This window comes from Setaria viridis, chromosome 6 (genome assembly GCF_005286985.2).
Source record: "Setaria viridis chromosome 6, Setaria_viridis_v4.0, whole genome shotgun sequence".
Classification (NCBI taxonomy): domain Eukaryota; kingdom Viridiplantae; phylum Streptophyta; class Magnoliopsida; order Poales; family Poaceae; genus Setaria; species Setaria viridis.
The window spans coordinates 33,962,623-33,977,571 of NC_048268.2; the positions used below are offsets into that span (position 1 = coordinate 33,962,623).

Genomic DNA, 14,949 nt, shown 5'->3' on the forward strand with positions numbered 1-14,949 from the left:
CTGCCTCCTCCACCCCCGCTATTGCCGCCCCAGCGCCGCTGTGCAGCCCGACCCTGCTGCGGTCTCGCCCCCGACGCCGGCGTGGCCCCCACACGCCCCCGGCGCCACCGAGCCACTCGTCGTCGCCGGAGAAGAAGCTTCCAAAAATGTTGGCTGAACTTTGTCGAAAAAATGTTGGTTCATCTTTTCCTGAAAAAATATTTATTCAACTTTTTCTAAAAAATGTTGATTCAACATTTTTCTAAAAAATATTGATTCAACAATTCTCATCCAACATTTGTTTCATTCCCCTAAGGCTACAATAGAATAGAATAATTAGCTAATTAGCGCCAGGCAATAGTTATAGTAATGGATTTAATTGTTATACACCTTTCGGAATATAGATAGGACCCCGTAGGATGCCGGCGAGTCGGATGCGATGCCCACACTCTTCCTTGCGCTTTCGGCCCATGATGCCCTGGCCTGCCTTCTTCTCCGCCGCGCCTCCCCCGATGAAATCGCTGAGACGCTGACCACGCCCGCCGCGCGCCGCACGTCAACCACTCCCGGCGCTGCCCCCGACGTGCTGCCCTGCCGATCTCTCCGCCACCTCATACGCACAAGGCGCGAAAGCTTTGCCCTTCGGAGTTCGGAATTGTGTCTCTGTGTATTCTTCACGTTTTATTTTCATTTTCTTTTTTCTAATTACTCTCTGGCTTATCCAACCACTTAACCCTATATAAACAGTCACTGCTCCCTTCCACCTGATCGAATAACAAACTCACAAACCCAAGCAATAATGGCGGCCGCCACCGTGGCGCCGTCCGCGTCCTCCTCCCACCGCGCCGTCGCCGTCCTCCTCCTCGCCGCCGCCCTCGCGTGCCATCTCAATGCCGTCGCGGCCACCGACCCCGAGTGCCATTGCCCTGGTGACTGATCACGTCTCCCCTTCCGGCCGCCGCGCCATCTAGATATATACATCCTCACGTCGAGTTGTTTATTACTGCTGAACAGCTAGTGGTAGTTGAATGGTTTCTGCTGTTTCGCTGACGAGTCTCTTGGCGCGTTGCGTGCAGGAGGGAGGTGCCGCGGCCTCGGCGTCAACTATGGCACGGTGGCCGACGACCTCCCCTCGGCGGCGCGCTCCGTGCAGCTCCTCCGCGCGGCGGGCGCCGGCGCCGTGAAGATCTACGACGCCAACCCGGACATCCTCCGCGCGCTGGCCGGGACGGGGCTGCCGGTCGCGGTCATGGTGCCGAACGAGGCCATCCCGTCGCTGGCCTCCTCCCGCGCCGCCGCGGAGGGCTGGGTCGCCGCCAACCTCGCGCCGCACGTCCCGGCGGCGCGGGTGATGTACCTGCTCGTCGGCAACGAGGTGCTCTCCAACCGCGCCGCCGCGGGCTCCACGTGGCGGGCCATCGTGCCGGCGATGGCCAACCTCCACCGCGCCCTCCGCGCGCACGGGATCCGCAAGGTCAAGCTCGGCACCACGCTAGCCATGGACGCGCTCTCGGCCTCCTACCCGCCGTCCGCCGGCGCGTTCCGCGGCGACGTCGCCGAGGCCGTGATCCGGCCGCTGCTCCGGTTCCTGAACGCCACGCGCTCCTTCTACTTCGTCGACGCGTACCCGTACTTCGCGTGGGCGGCGAACCGCGACACCATCTCCCTCGACTACGCCCTGTTCCAGGGCGCGGCGAGCTCCCACTACGTCGACCCGGGCACGGGGCTCACCTACACCAACCTGCTCGACCAAATGCTCGACGCCGTCGTCGCCGCCATGGACAGGCTCGGGTACGGGAACGTGAAGCTGGCCGTCTCAGAGACCGGCTGGCCGAGCGCCGGCGACGCGGGCGAGGCCGGCGCCAACGTGCGCAACGCCGCCACGTACAACCGCAACCTCGCCGCGCGGATGTCCAAGAACCCCGGCACACCGGCACGGCCGGGGGCCAAGATGCCGGTGTTCCTCTTCTCCCTCTACAACGAGGACCAGAAGCCCGGGCCGGGCACCGAGCGCCACTGGGGGCTCTACTACCCGAACCAGACCAGGGTGTACGAGGTCGACCTCACCGGCCAGCGGCCGTCGCGGTCGTACCCGCCGCTGCCGCCCGCGGGCGACACGGACAGCTCGCCGGCGTGGTGCGTGCTGGCCGGCGGAGAAGGCAAGGCGGCGAACGAGACGGCGGTGCAGGCTGCGCTGGAGTACGCGTGCCAGCAAGGGAGCGGGACGTGCGCCGCCATCCAGCCCGGCGGCGCGTGCCACGAGCCGGACACGCTGGACGCGCACGCCAGCTACGCGTTCAACTCCTACTGGCAGCAGTTCAGGAACGCTGGGGGCACCTGCTTCTTCAATGGACTTGCGGAGACCACCACCAAGGATCCAAGTGAGTTCATCCAACTAAGCACTCGTCAACTGAGTGTGTTGATCTTGTTCCTTCTGCTCCTGCATTTCAGCCATTGATCTGTTACGTGTTTTGCAGGCCATGGATCATGCAAGTTCCAAAGTTCTCTGGACTAACAACGCAGCAGGAGCTGATAGCATCATCACATAGGATTAGCTAGTGAGGAAGGCCATCGCCATGGATGCCCTTAGAATTGCTACCATTCTTTCCATTTCTCTGTAGGAACTTGATGAGCAAAGCATCGCTGTAATTCTAGTCAGTGTAGCACTGCTCTCAGGTTAATTACATTGGTTTGCAGGCAGCTCTCCTGCCTATATCTCCTATCCACAAAGCAAAACTACTTTGAATTGCTCTCCGAGCCCATCGGCGGCGAACTTTGGAAGCTTTGGTTTTTGTTTAAACTGCTCCTCCTAGTTCGCCGGCGGCGAATTCTTTGTTGCTCTGTTTGTTTAAATTGCTCCACGAGTTTGCCGCGGCGAATTTTCGATCTGCCGAACCCTATCAAGTTTTAGAGCAAGTACATTGGTGTCGTCTAATAGGTGGTCTCATGCATTGATACGTAATCTTGAGATGATTCAACAGGCAACCAAAATATTATGAGTTGCATAGCAGCAATAACTCGTACAATGGTTGTTAAGTTGTCTCGTAGTCCTACAATTTAGCTCATGAGGTGGTTGTTTTCGCGAAGCAACGACCTCTTTCTCTCTCCTCGCTCTCTCTTCTCCACATCATCAAAAATCCCACGTGGCACTGCATGAGACGACCTATGAGACCGCTGACGTGTAGCACTGTATTTGCCCTTAGGCCCTTTATTAGGCCTGATGATTGTAATTCCGGAATATCCGGGATTCAAGGCAAATTTGGAAGAGTATTTTGAACTTTCCCATTGCAGAATGCTTCGCCATGTATATATGTATACCAACTAGGGCGCGCCGCCACTCGCCACCCCAACCCCAGCAGGCGTCGGCGCGTCGCTGGTCCTTGTCTAAGCTGCTCTCTGAAAATACATCAGCCGCCGGCCGCCGGTCGCCGGTCAACCTGAGAAGAAGGCCAGAAGGGTAAGTACAATCCATCTGCCCGTAGAACCTTTTCTGTGCTTTTGGTATTTAGGCCTTGCATATTTTAGCTAGCTCTAAACCCTTGAGACCCCTCTTCCATGATCACCACTTACAGCCGCTTAGAGCCGTACACCGCAGAAGCTTCCGGAAAGCAGCAGGAGCAGGAGGCCCGAAGCCTTCCGCGGCAGTTCCTCCTCCCCGATCTCGGATCAACCTGACGCTAGAGGCCCCGACTTCGCGAGGAGCCGAAATCCAAACCCGGGCCGAAATCGGGCGCTCGAGGGAAAACAGCAGCAGGCCCCCGCGGCCGCGCGAGCTGGTCGGGGCAGTGGCGTGGTCCCGGCGGCGGCGCCGTCCGGTCCGCCGGTCGCGGGGAGGCTCGTGGGCGGCTCGTTCCACCTGGAGTGGGAGGTTCCGTGAGGACGAATCGCGCTGGCTCCGCTGCTCTGCTCTCGCTCGGAGCTCTCTGCTGGCCGGGTTGGTTTGCTTCTGCTTCACCGCACCCAGCCAGCCAAGGCGGCGACGGCCACTTCTGAAACGTTGCGTTCGGAGACGTGGGGCGAACCCCATTCCGGCGACAGGTGTCGGGATGCCGGCTGCTCCCACCCGTCTCGTGCTCGTGCTGGTTCGTTGGGCAATTCCGTCTGTTCACTTGTTTAATTCGGCTGCGTTCCGTGGGCCGCGCGGACTGGACTGGAAACGTTTGCCGGATGGGCTTTAACTGAACCAAGACCGCAGTTAGCCCATATTGTTGTGGTTCGTGATGACTTTTGGGCCGCTTAATTTTTTCAGGAGGGAGAGTGTGTTTTTGGGGGCGGTCGGGAGTCACCGAGTCAGGATCAATCGAGCATGCAGAAAAGGGCACTGTTCCACAACTCTGGATCTAGAGTGAGTTGGTGTCCTAAGCGTAGATTCTTAGATTAGTGGGTACTAGGACCACCTCAATTTCCAACAGGCACGAAGGGAGGTCCTCGATTGTCTCACGAGCTTCGGTCGGTCGATGCAGGTGGCTCGGCCAGATCAGAAGCGTTGCCGTGCGGCTGTGCAGCACAAACGAAAAAAAGGCGTTGGCAAAAAAGAAGGGGCACTAGTGCTGTACTGCTGCAGGCAACTCAATGAAGAAACCTCTGTGAATCTGTGTGATGAGTGATAGCATACATTGGTTACCTCGATATCCTCGATGCTGGATCATGAAAAGCTCTTGTGAGATAGTGTTGTCTGATGCAAGATCTGCTGATAAAAAAGCGAAAGCTCGAGCTCATTCGTCCAATGATCCATGCATGGCTTCAACCACAAGGGACGAGACAGGAAAAAAGAGGCATGGCAGGTGTAGATGTACTGCAAGTCTGCAATGCAATACCACAAAGATAACAGCTCCAAATTAAAATCTAGCTTTTGCCACTAACCACTGAAGTGCAACTCCAAATGCTGATCTGGCCTATTCCTATTTTGATGGTCTGGAATTGGTACCGTGTTTTGAGTTTTGACAGACCAGGATTCCAATTCTCGTGGAATGGGAAGAGGGGGGGGAAAGGGGGGGGGGGGGGGGGGTGTTTACATGTACTGCCTGTTCAGTTATTCAGTTATTATCATAGGAGTCCTGGATGTGCAGGAACCATATGGTTAAGTCACCTGTCCTGGAAAACAGCTTTCAATGCCCTTTCAGAAGTTAGACGCAACAGTAACAAGCACCAGCAAAATTGAATTCACTAACCAATTCTTAGGTTTATGGGTCAGGGGGTGGGCTGCTGGGCCATTGCTGCAGCCTAGCTGGGTTTCTTGGTGATGTACAGGCAAACCTATTTGGCATCATGAAAAGGTTAGAAGGAACAAACACACATGGGGTGAGCAATTAGCAGTCACTCAGGGTGGAACTAGTTGGAAAAGACAAGCTGCAAACTTGCAATCTCAGTGGTCAGGGTATTCAGATACACATGCAGCTGCATCCATGGCTCTTTTTGTCAGTGAAAAGTGAAAAGCTCAGGTCACAGAATTTGCAAGTTGTGAAGCAACAAGGGGACCGGAGTTAGATGAGGTCAAACACCTCCCTAACCTCATGCTGATGCAAGTCAAAGACTGCTAAATCCTACAGCTCACCATGTCCATGGGGACCAAAGCTTCTTGTACAATAGTGACAATAAAACCAGCCAGGCCTAGTTGTACAGTACCAGGCCAGGCCAGTGGGCATTGGAGACTTTGTGTAGTTGTATGTATTGTAGCTCAAGTGGTACCAGTAGATTGCACTAATTTATCATGCTGTCACTGAGTACTTAGAAGGACTGATTAGTTGGAAAGTTGCAGTGTAGCTCATTGTAGTAATGCTGCTTTTATCACCTGACCTTTTTGACATCAAGCAGGTGAGAACGGGAGTGCAATGACAGTTGCCAGCATCAATCCTGAAGATGCCCAGTCCAGAATCAGATTCAAACTGTCTTCTTTTCGATGAAAAAGATTACCACAATTGAGACTTTGCTCTTTATCACCATAATTCAGACTGTCATTGCTCAAAAAAATTCAGAGTTCAGATGCAGACTCTTAGTGCTCAAAAAGTTCAGAGTTTCAGAGACCTCGTTGCCACGATTCAGACTGTCAGTGCTCAAATATCAAGAGTTTCAGAGACATTGTTTCGGTATGTATCATGTATGTATGCATACTCAGTGGTTCTAGTGGAGATCGTGTTCACACTTCATTGGTTTGAAATTGCAGGTAGACGAGTGCCATGGTGTGAACTATGAAGGCAGGAACTGAGTGGACAGGGATCGTCCTCACGGCATGGATGGGCACATGCATGGATAATGGGGCGAATGGCCATGGGAATGAGCGGAGCTCCGTAGGAATCCGAGGTGCACTCACAGTGGAATGTCTTCTGTTGGCCTGTTCGCTTCAGCTTATAAGCCGGCTGAAAAGCTGAAACGGCTGATTTGTTGTGAGAGAAAAATACTGTTTGATGACTGATAAGCCGGTTGAATAAGCTGAAGCGAACAAGCCCGTATTTCGTCATCCTTTCATATCACTATTGCTAACTTTTCAAAAAAAAATATCACTGTTGCTAATCCAACAATGCCTGTTTGGAATTCGAATCCAGTCATGCAGATAAAACAGTTCCAGTTCGCGCACAAATGCGGATCAGCCAGGTGTCCGCATAGGCCAGGCACTGCAAAAACAGACGCTGCCTCTCGGTTCACACTGCCAAGAATTGCAGTGAGGATGATCGCACGTACTTGATAAGGGCCCGTTTGGATGACCAGAGATTTTGAGAATCCAAAATCCAAAATCTGATCGGCTTCCAAACAGAATAGATTTTGCCTCGAATTTTATGAAGCTAGATTATGAATTCTCAGAATCCCGGAATCCGGAGCGGACTAGCTTCCACTAAAAATCCAGATTCTTTGCATCCTAACTTGGACAGTTGCAAGAGACCAAGAAACCAAGGACTGTACCACCGTACAAGCTGTCCTTTTTCCCCGTCGTCTACACCATGCGAAAAAGGAGCTGTACCAAGGCCCAAACAAATTCATTTGCTGTCTGCTCTCACCAGCCACCAACCTCACGCAGTCACGCCGCGTTGCAACAAAATTCAGAGAACAGAACGCGCAATCGCTCCACATGCAGTAAGATACCCTGGTGCAGAGAACCGCAACAAAAGGGCAAATGCAATGCCCGAATTTGCACAGGTTTATATATGGGGGAAAATGCAGGAACTGCATCAAGTCCACCGCCAAAACCTAAACAATGCAGTTTTGGCAGCCTGCAATCGCTTGGAGTTACATCAAGCGCCGCATCTTTGAGACTTTGAGTTCTTGGCATGATTCAAATGTGACAGTGAAATCTAGTATCTGACCAAAAAATAGTAATAATGTGAGCAGAATAATCTGAAGCAAAAGGAAGCCAGTGACCTCATCTTTGGTCAGCCATGGCTGTCCTTTGCTTTGCTCTGTTGTCTATCTATACCATACCCTCACTCTCTTTTGTTTCTACTTTTTCTCAAGCTTAATTTAGCCATGGATCCTTTTCCCTGCCACTAAGCACCGCCATGGTAGCATGCATCATGAAGAAGCAAAGCGGCAAGGCTTAAACAAATAAGCACTTACAAAGTTACAGGACTCTGCTAGCTAGCCTCCAAGGACAAGAGAATGCATGCACACTTGGTGGACGACGGCCGGGCCGGGGAACATGCCGCGGCCGCGGCGGCGCGGCAACTCACGATGCGGCAGACATGGCCATGGATTTCCTCTTGGTGGTCTTGCCGGCGAGGACATTGCTTCCCTTGATGCCGAGCTTGTAGTACTGCACGAACCACTCGACGAAATGCCGGAGGCCGGCTTCGAGCGAGGTGGCGGGGCGGTAGCCGAAGTCGCGGGCGGCGTGGCTGACGTTGGCGTGCGTGAAGGGCACATCGCCGTTGCTCGGCATGGTGACGACGCGCTTGTGCGCCTTCTTGCCGAGGAGCTTCTCGAGGATGGCGACCATGCGGGTGACGGGCACCGGCGAGGTGTTGCCGAGGTTGTACACGCGGAGGGGCGCAGGGCCCCTCTTCTTGCCGGACTTGGAGCCCGTGCTCCTGCCGGCCGTGTCGAGCGCGCCGAGGCATCCCTTGACGACGTCGTCGATGTAGGTGAAGTCGCGGCGCGCGTCGGCGCCGTCGGCGGCGCGGAAGAGCGTGATGGGCTCGCCGGCGACGATGCTGCGTGCGAATGAGAAGTATGCCATGTCGGGGCGTCCCCACGGCCCGTAGACGGTGAAGAAGCGGAGCCCCGTGATGGAGAGCCCGTAGATGTGGTTGTACGCGTGCGCGATGGCCTCGCCGGCCTTCTTGGTGGCCGCGTACAGCGACGCGGGCCGGTCCGTGCGGTGCTCCTCGGAGAAGGGCGCGTCGGTGTTGAGTCCGTACACCGACGACGACGACGCCCACACGACGGCCGGCTGCGGGTCGGCGTGCTTCGCCGCGGCCTCGAAGACGCTGACGAGCCCGGCGACGTTGGAGGCCACGTACGTCTGCGGCGCCCGCATCGCGTAGCGCACCCCGGCCTGCGCGGCGAGGTGGAGCACGTGGGTGAAGGGCGCCGCGGCGAAGAGCCGCTCCAGGAGCGCGCCGTCGTTGATGTCGGCGTCGAGCACCGCCACCCCGCGCGACGCCAGCAGCCGCTGCCGCGCGCGCTTCAGGGACGGGTCGTAGTAGGCGTTGAAGTTGTCGAGGCCGACCACGCCGTCCCCGCGCCCCCGGAGCGCAAGGGAGCAGTGCGCGCCCACGAACCCCGCGGCGCCGGTGACCAGCACGGAGAGCCCCCCGTCCCGCCGCGGCGTGGCGCTGCGCCGCACCTCACGCTCCCACGCCGCGCCCCCGTAGGAGGCGCCCGAGCCCAGCAGGCTCCGGTGCGACGACCGCGACCGCGGCGAGGACGACGAGCCGGAGGAGGAGGAGGAGGGCGACGCGGAGGAGAGGGTGAAGGAGCGCGAGAGCAGGGACGGGTAGTGCACGGCGAAGAGGACGACGAGCGCGAGCGTGGCGAGGACCATGGCGCGGAAGAGGAGGTGCGAGGACGCCGACACGAGCTGCTTGGCGCCCGACGCGCGGCGGAGCAGCACCGCGGCCCCCGCCGCGTGCCGCTCCAGCCTGACGCCCTTGGCGGCCGCGTCCACCACGCCGGCCGGCATCCTGCTGCGCTCGGCGGCGGAGCGGCGGGTGTGAGCTAGGTAGTACGGCGAGGCGAAGCGGGGAGCGAGCGAGCGAGAGGGGGAGTGAGCTGGAGAGTGAGAGTGCGATAGTGATGGATCGTGATGAGAGCGAGAGCTTGAGATATAGCTGAAGCAGAGGTGGAGTGGAGGAGAGGGGGGGCGCGGGTTTGGTTGGTTGCGGCTGTGGTATATTAGGGTGGAGCTTAGCTTCCAAAACAGGTGTGGTTAGCTCGGGAGGAGGGGATCACGGCGTCGGGGTGGGGATGTCATGTCGCGTCGCTCGCAGCCACTGTGTCAGAATTCACCGCGTGAGGGCTCGAGGCTGTGCGCGGGAATGAGTGAGCTGTTGTCCGCTTTCGCCAGGTAGCTGCCGGCCAATCAACATCACCCAAGTATCCAACTCAGAGCCCTGCTCTCTCTCTTTTTTCTCTTGATAACCCAAGTATCCAAAAAAACAGTGAAGATCTATTCTCAAGCTGTCTGCCCCCCCCCCCCCCCCCCCCCTCTCAAGCCCGTGAGTACTCCTTGGTCCTAAAATAAATTGCACATCTCACTTATCGAAAAGTCAAATTTTTTAGTTTAATTAAAATACTACTATTTATGATGTATAATAAGTATTATTAGATTGAACATTTAGTATACTTTCCTAATAAATTTACTTTGAGATAATAATGTTGATACTATTTTCTATATCCTTAGTCAAATTTAAAAACGTTTGGCTTCTTGGGAAGCGAGATGTGTGTTTATTTTAGGACGGAGCAGTTTGTTGAGGATTTTTTTTTAACGTAGTGTGTAGGCTGTTTAAGTGTAGAGGTGAGAGTGAGATCGTAGGAGATGTCGGTGCTACCGTGCTAGTGAGTTTTTGCTGCTCTTTTCGAGCTGTGGTCTACCGTAGCCGTAGCCGAATGCCGTTCTCCTGTTTTCGGGGGCAAAAAAACTTTGACCATGGTGTTTTCTCCCCAATTGGGTGGTGGTGTAAAACCGTGGTAGTTTAGCTTCTTGCAAGCGTAACATGGGCAGCATTGATTATGATAACCAATCAAGGATTCAATTCAAGGTCGTCTTTGTTTCCTCGTGATCATTGACCTTTTCTCATCTTTGCTAATACGTGGGGCGCTACGGCGGCTGTACTGTCGAGTGCCGAGCTGGACGCCAGTTTGTAAAGCTGTGGGAACGGAAGGACTTGATGCTCGTAGCACGTAGTAGCCGAGAAGACTTTGATACCACTGGCTAGGAAGACTTTGATGCTTCAATGGACAGTGACGGAGCTTTTCGCAAATCATGGATGGAGTTTTAGTGGCAGACACTATCCTTTACTTGAATTTTTCTTTTTGTTTTGAGGAACTATGTGCTATAGTTCTCCTTTTGCTTTTGGCTTAATTCGTGGTTCTAACGTTGGACAGCTATATGTATCGATTGATACAGAGGCTGGAATATTAATACAGATTCTTTTTTAAAAAAAAAACGGAGAGGAAGGTTTGGGTTTCCATTGATGGATCTCTTCTGCTTTTCTCATCCCTCCCTTTGAGGAAAGTAGAGTAAGGGAGCCTCCATACTTCACCCACGAAGATAAAGGAAAAGGCATCTTTTGATTGAAACGGTGAGATCGAACTTGCATCAAGTCATCGGTCCACTTCAGAGTTCACCCGATTGACATTCTTGCAGTTGCAGCTAGCCTTGTGTTTCAGGGCGTGTTGGAACGAGGTGCTAAACTTTAGCAGGATCACATCGGATGTTCGGATGCTAATTAGGAAAACTAAACATGAGCTAATTACAAAACTAATTGCACAGACGGAATAATTCGCGAGATGAATCTATTAATGCTAATTAATCCATCATTAGCAAATGGTTACCGTAGCATCACATTGTCAAATCATGGACTAATTAAGTTTAATAGATTCGTCTCGCGAATTAGACTCATTAATTTTATAATTAGATTATATTTACACTCCTAATTAGTATCAAATATTCTTCGATGTGACAGGTAAAGGTAAAGTTTAGAGGGCCAAACACCCCTCAGTCGCGAGGCTGTAGCACCCCTGAAGAATCAAAGAATGGCTCTGTGTTCTGCACGGTGTGTTGCGTCATTTCGTCCGTGTAGTAAAGTCAGGTGGTCACATTACATGATTCAAAACCAGAGTATTTTTTACGACAAAGGTCAGCAATCACGCATCAGCGGCTGATCGGCGACCAGTGTGCCCCGGATCGCACGCAGTGACGTGTGGGCCCACGCGGCGGAGGAAATGCTGCCGTGCCTCGGGAGTAGCGCCAAAGAGCAGAGGGCGGCGCACCCTTTTGACCAAATTACCACAATACCGCATGGTGTCCATCGCCATCGCCACGGTACTCCTCTTGGAGCTGTACGGGATACGGATACGTCTACACTACTGCTGTACATACGCGGACTCGAGGTAGAGCAACTGCATTGACGTGTCATGAGTACCTACCACTCTGTAAACTGGGAAGCTGGAGTCGCCTGCGTGACCGTGGGCGCGTGCTCCGTTGTTACCGCTGTTTTGAGAGCCGGAACACGCGCGCAGACGCAGCAGCAGCTTCGGTCACGCAACGCCAACACGACCGAGCGGACAAGCCTCGGCTCGGCTCGGCTCAGCCCAGGTGCGCGCACGTTGGCGAACAGTTTCCCCGACGGCGATCCGGCGGCGATGGATCGACGGGCCGTCGGTGCCTGATGAATGCTCTCGCTGGGGCCAGAGTCTCACAGCAGGTTCAGCTCATCACCAGCTGCCGCCGGGTTGGGTTTAAAGAGCCTCACATGCCCGATCGATCGGCACTGTGCCCCTGACTCACGGCCAACTCGGCGCGCGGCCGCGGGGTACCGCGTGTGCACGCTACCGTTTCTACGAAACAGGCGATCGGTCACTCGCGATGGATGGCAAACTTGCCAAAATTCAACTCGAATTCGTTTCTCCAAACAGCTGTTCTGCTCTGACGATTGCAGAGGCCAATTTGACTTTTGCAGAGAGATTTAGCCCTTGTGTAGTTCACCCCCAACTCCTAACTTTAGCACTAAGCAAAAAGAAGATTCCCCATCACATCAAACTTACGGTACATGCATGCATGGAGTACTAAATGTAGATGAAATTAAAAACTAATTGCACAGTTTTGTTGTACTTTGCGAGACGAATCTTTTGAGCCTAATTAGTCAATGTTTGGACAATAATTACAAATACAAACGAAACGCTACAGTGTGCTACAGTGCTGTAACAATAATTTGGCACCTCCAAATTTTGGCAACTAAACAAGGCCTTAGAATTTATCCTAGCGAGGTGTACAGAACTCGTTGGATTGGAGGGTGTTTGGATACACCTCTAGTATCCGTCACATCGGATGTTTGGATATTAATTAGGAGTATTAAACATAGACTATTTACAAAACTCATTGCACAGATGGAGTCTAATTCGCGAGATGAATCTATTAAGCCTAATTAATTCATGATTTGATAATGTGCTGCCACAGTAAACATGTGCTAATCATGGATTAATTAGGCTTAATAAATTCTTCTCGCGAATTAGTATAGGGATTCTGCAATTAATTTTATAATTAGCTCATATTTAGTCCTTCTAATTAGCATCCGAACGGGATGTGTGACACCACTAAAGTTTAAAGTTTAGACCCTGACTTTAACTAGCCGACAGCCGGTCAGAAGGCATGCTGAAGTGACGCGCTTTACCGGGCAGAAAGTGAAACGCCACGGGATGTTTGTCGTCACTGTCCAGGAAGATCAACTGTCAACTGAGCTAGCTACTATAATCCTACCACTAGTTAATTAAATCAGCTAAACCAGCAGAGAGATTGCCTAGGTATTCGTAACCAGGTGACAGCATGCACGGGATACCGCGTGGTAGATGCTACGTTCGTCGATCGCTGAATTTACTACAGGGATAGGAGTGATAGAGAAAGTCTGAACCTGGCGGCGGATTGGGCCCGGATTCTAGCTGGGCTTGCATGGGCTTACAACTGGGAGAGCCTGGATTGCCTGAATTTTTTGTTCGAGCTCGTCGTATGCGTGGATGCTGTCAGCGTTCAGAAGCAATGTCCATGATTCGGAAGAAAAGCAGCAAGGGTTAATTCAATTCGATCTCTACTACTACTAGTGATGCATGCAATCTAACACAGCATCAGCATCAGCATGAGAGAGAGAGAGAGAGAGAGAGAGAGAGAGAGAGAGAGAGAGAGAGAGAGAGAGAGAGAGAGAGAGAGAGAGAGGGTCGGTTCTGTCGGTGGCCTCTTCATCCTCGCCAGTGGCTCCACACTTTCGATTCCATGAACCATTGCATGCATCAAGCCTCGAACTGACCTTTCAGCTTTAGTAGCAGACAAAAACTCATGCACGGGGCATGTCCGCTTGTGCAAAGTTAATATGAAATGACAACGCCAATCATTTGCAATCTGTTCCAACTTCCGTGAACCAGAATCATCAGGTTAATAGCCCAGGTCACTTTATGTTGCAACTCAGAGATCCCGGTGTAACCGAATCACTTCAGTGCGTTTTGTAATGGGTTTGTGTCGCTCATCATCATCCGATTGCAATTACGGATTCCATAGCATCAGCTTTGTTGCTGCTGCTTGCTCTTTTCCAGTGACAGGAGATGAGGTGAGCAGCACGTCACCAGGCAGGCGGTGGCCCCAGGGGCCAGGCTCACACATGGTGCTACTGCTAGCTCAGTTGATGGAAGGTTCTCTCTCTCTCTCTCTCTCTCTCTCTCTCTCTCTCATGCATCGATGCATCGATCTCATGGCTTTGTTTGGAAGCATCAGGGTTCAGGTTTACGGAGAACATGATGGTTGATGAGTGAGAAGTGTCTGAATCCACATTGCATGATTCCATTCGCTCATGCGTCCCTTATCAATATCCGGACAGGCCCAATCGAATCCAAATCCAATGCGGCATCTAGTCCGGTCCGGACACCGCCCTGCTGAGCTTTTCTGGACGAAGTGGACAGCTTGGCCCTTTCTCGGAGGGAAAGAAATAAAGAAGAGGCATATTTTCATGTGCGGGATGAGATGAAAAGAAGATAATGCAAAAAGAAAAGGGAAATTCGACTGTGCCAAGGAGTCGAAGATTCAGCTTCACCGACAAGGGCTGAATCGAGCATTGTCGTCTCTCGGGCAATCACGCACAACTCTCCCCACTTTGGGCCTATCGAATTCTTGATTCTCTTGGGTGCGTGGGTGATCGAGGCCCAAACGGCCTGCGGCCCAAAACGCGTTTCTCCCCAAATTAGGACCAGTTTGGTTGGAGGTCAGGAGGATTTGCCTGGTGAAAAAAGCTGTGCCTGAGAACACTAACGAAATTATATTGCATCTTAGTTAGAGATTATGCATATATAATTAAATCAATCAATTCCTTTATTTTTAGTATTTCTGTATTCGTTATTTAGTTTTTTAAGAGATATTTGATTTTTTATAAAAATATATTTGCTAAATATTCTTCCTTTGCTCATCAATTTATAGAGAAAGAAAAAGAAAGCAGCGGTACCTAATTGGTGTGACCTCCCTAGTGCCAGGCTTATCTGCTTGCCTGCGCCAGGCGTTCAAAAGCGAGTGCCGGAGCCAGGCAACTAGCGTTAATCTCCATTTAGGCACAGGCAGCACCATCGGTACTCAGGACCCCAGCCAAACAAGGTGCAGGCAAGTCACAGGCAGCACTCCGGCCAGACAATTTCTTCCAGGGTTCCAACCAATTAGTCTCTTCAGACTTCAGACACAGACGTGTTGGCTTGGCTCCTTGGCTATCTGACACTCTGATTGAACGAGAGATGACTCAGGTTTCATGAACCAAGATCAGGATTCAGGGCACGATCTACTCCCAGATG

The 14,949-nt window shown here is 52.8% G+C and overlaps 2 protein-coding genes across 2 annotated transcripts; one reads left to right on the forward strand and one right to left on the reverse strand.

Annotated features, from left to right (window-relative positions):
- The first annotated feature begins 1,213 nt into the window (after positions 1-1,213).
- Positions 1,214-2,965, forward strand: LOC117861536 (probable glucan endo-1,3-beta-glucosidase A6). The gene is made up of 2 exons (XM_034745109.2): positions 1,214-2,360; positions 2,457-2,965. Exons 1-2 carry the CDS (start codon positions 1,229-1,231, stop codon positions 2,492-2,494), a joined length of 1,170 nt encoding a protein of 389 aa, XP_034601000.2. The 5' UTR covers positions 1,214-1,228; the 3' UTR covers positions 2,495-2,965.
- A 4,301-nt stretch (positions 2,966-7,266) lies between these two features.
- On the reverse strand, positions 7,267-9,338 carry LOC117859696 (UDP-glucuronate 4-epimerase 6). Its single transcript, XM_034742862.2, has one exon. It carries the CDS (start codon positions 9,089-9,091, stop codon positions 7,637-7,639), a length of 1,455 nt encoding a protein of 484 aa, XP_034598753.1. The 5' UTR covers positions 9,092-9,338; the 3' UTR covers positions 7,267-7,636.
- Positions 9,339-14,949: the final 5,611 nt, after the last annotated feature.

Bases quoted from the DNA above. Each gene is read 5' to 3' on its own strand.
- LOC117861536 (XM_034745109.2), top strand. From the start codon at position 1,229: ATGGTGCCGAACGAGGCCATCCCGTCGCTGGCCTCCTCCCGCGCCGCC. The intron at 2,361-2,456 runs GTGAGTTCATCC...CGTGTTTTGCAG, and splicing joins GACCACCACCAAGGATCCAA to GCCATGGATCATGCAAGTTC.
- LOC117859696 (XM_034742862.2), bottom strand. From the start codon at position 9,091: ATGCCGGCCGGCGTGGTGGACGCGGCCGCCAAGGGCGTCAGGCTGGAG.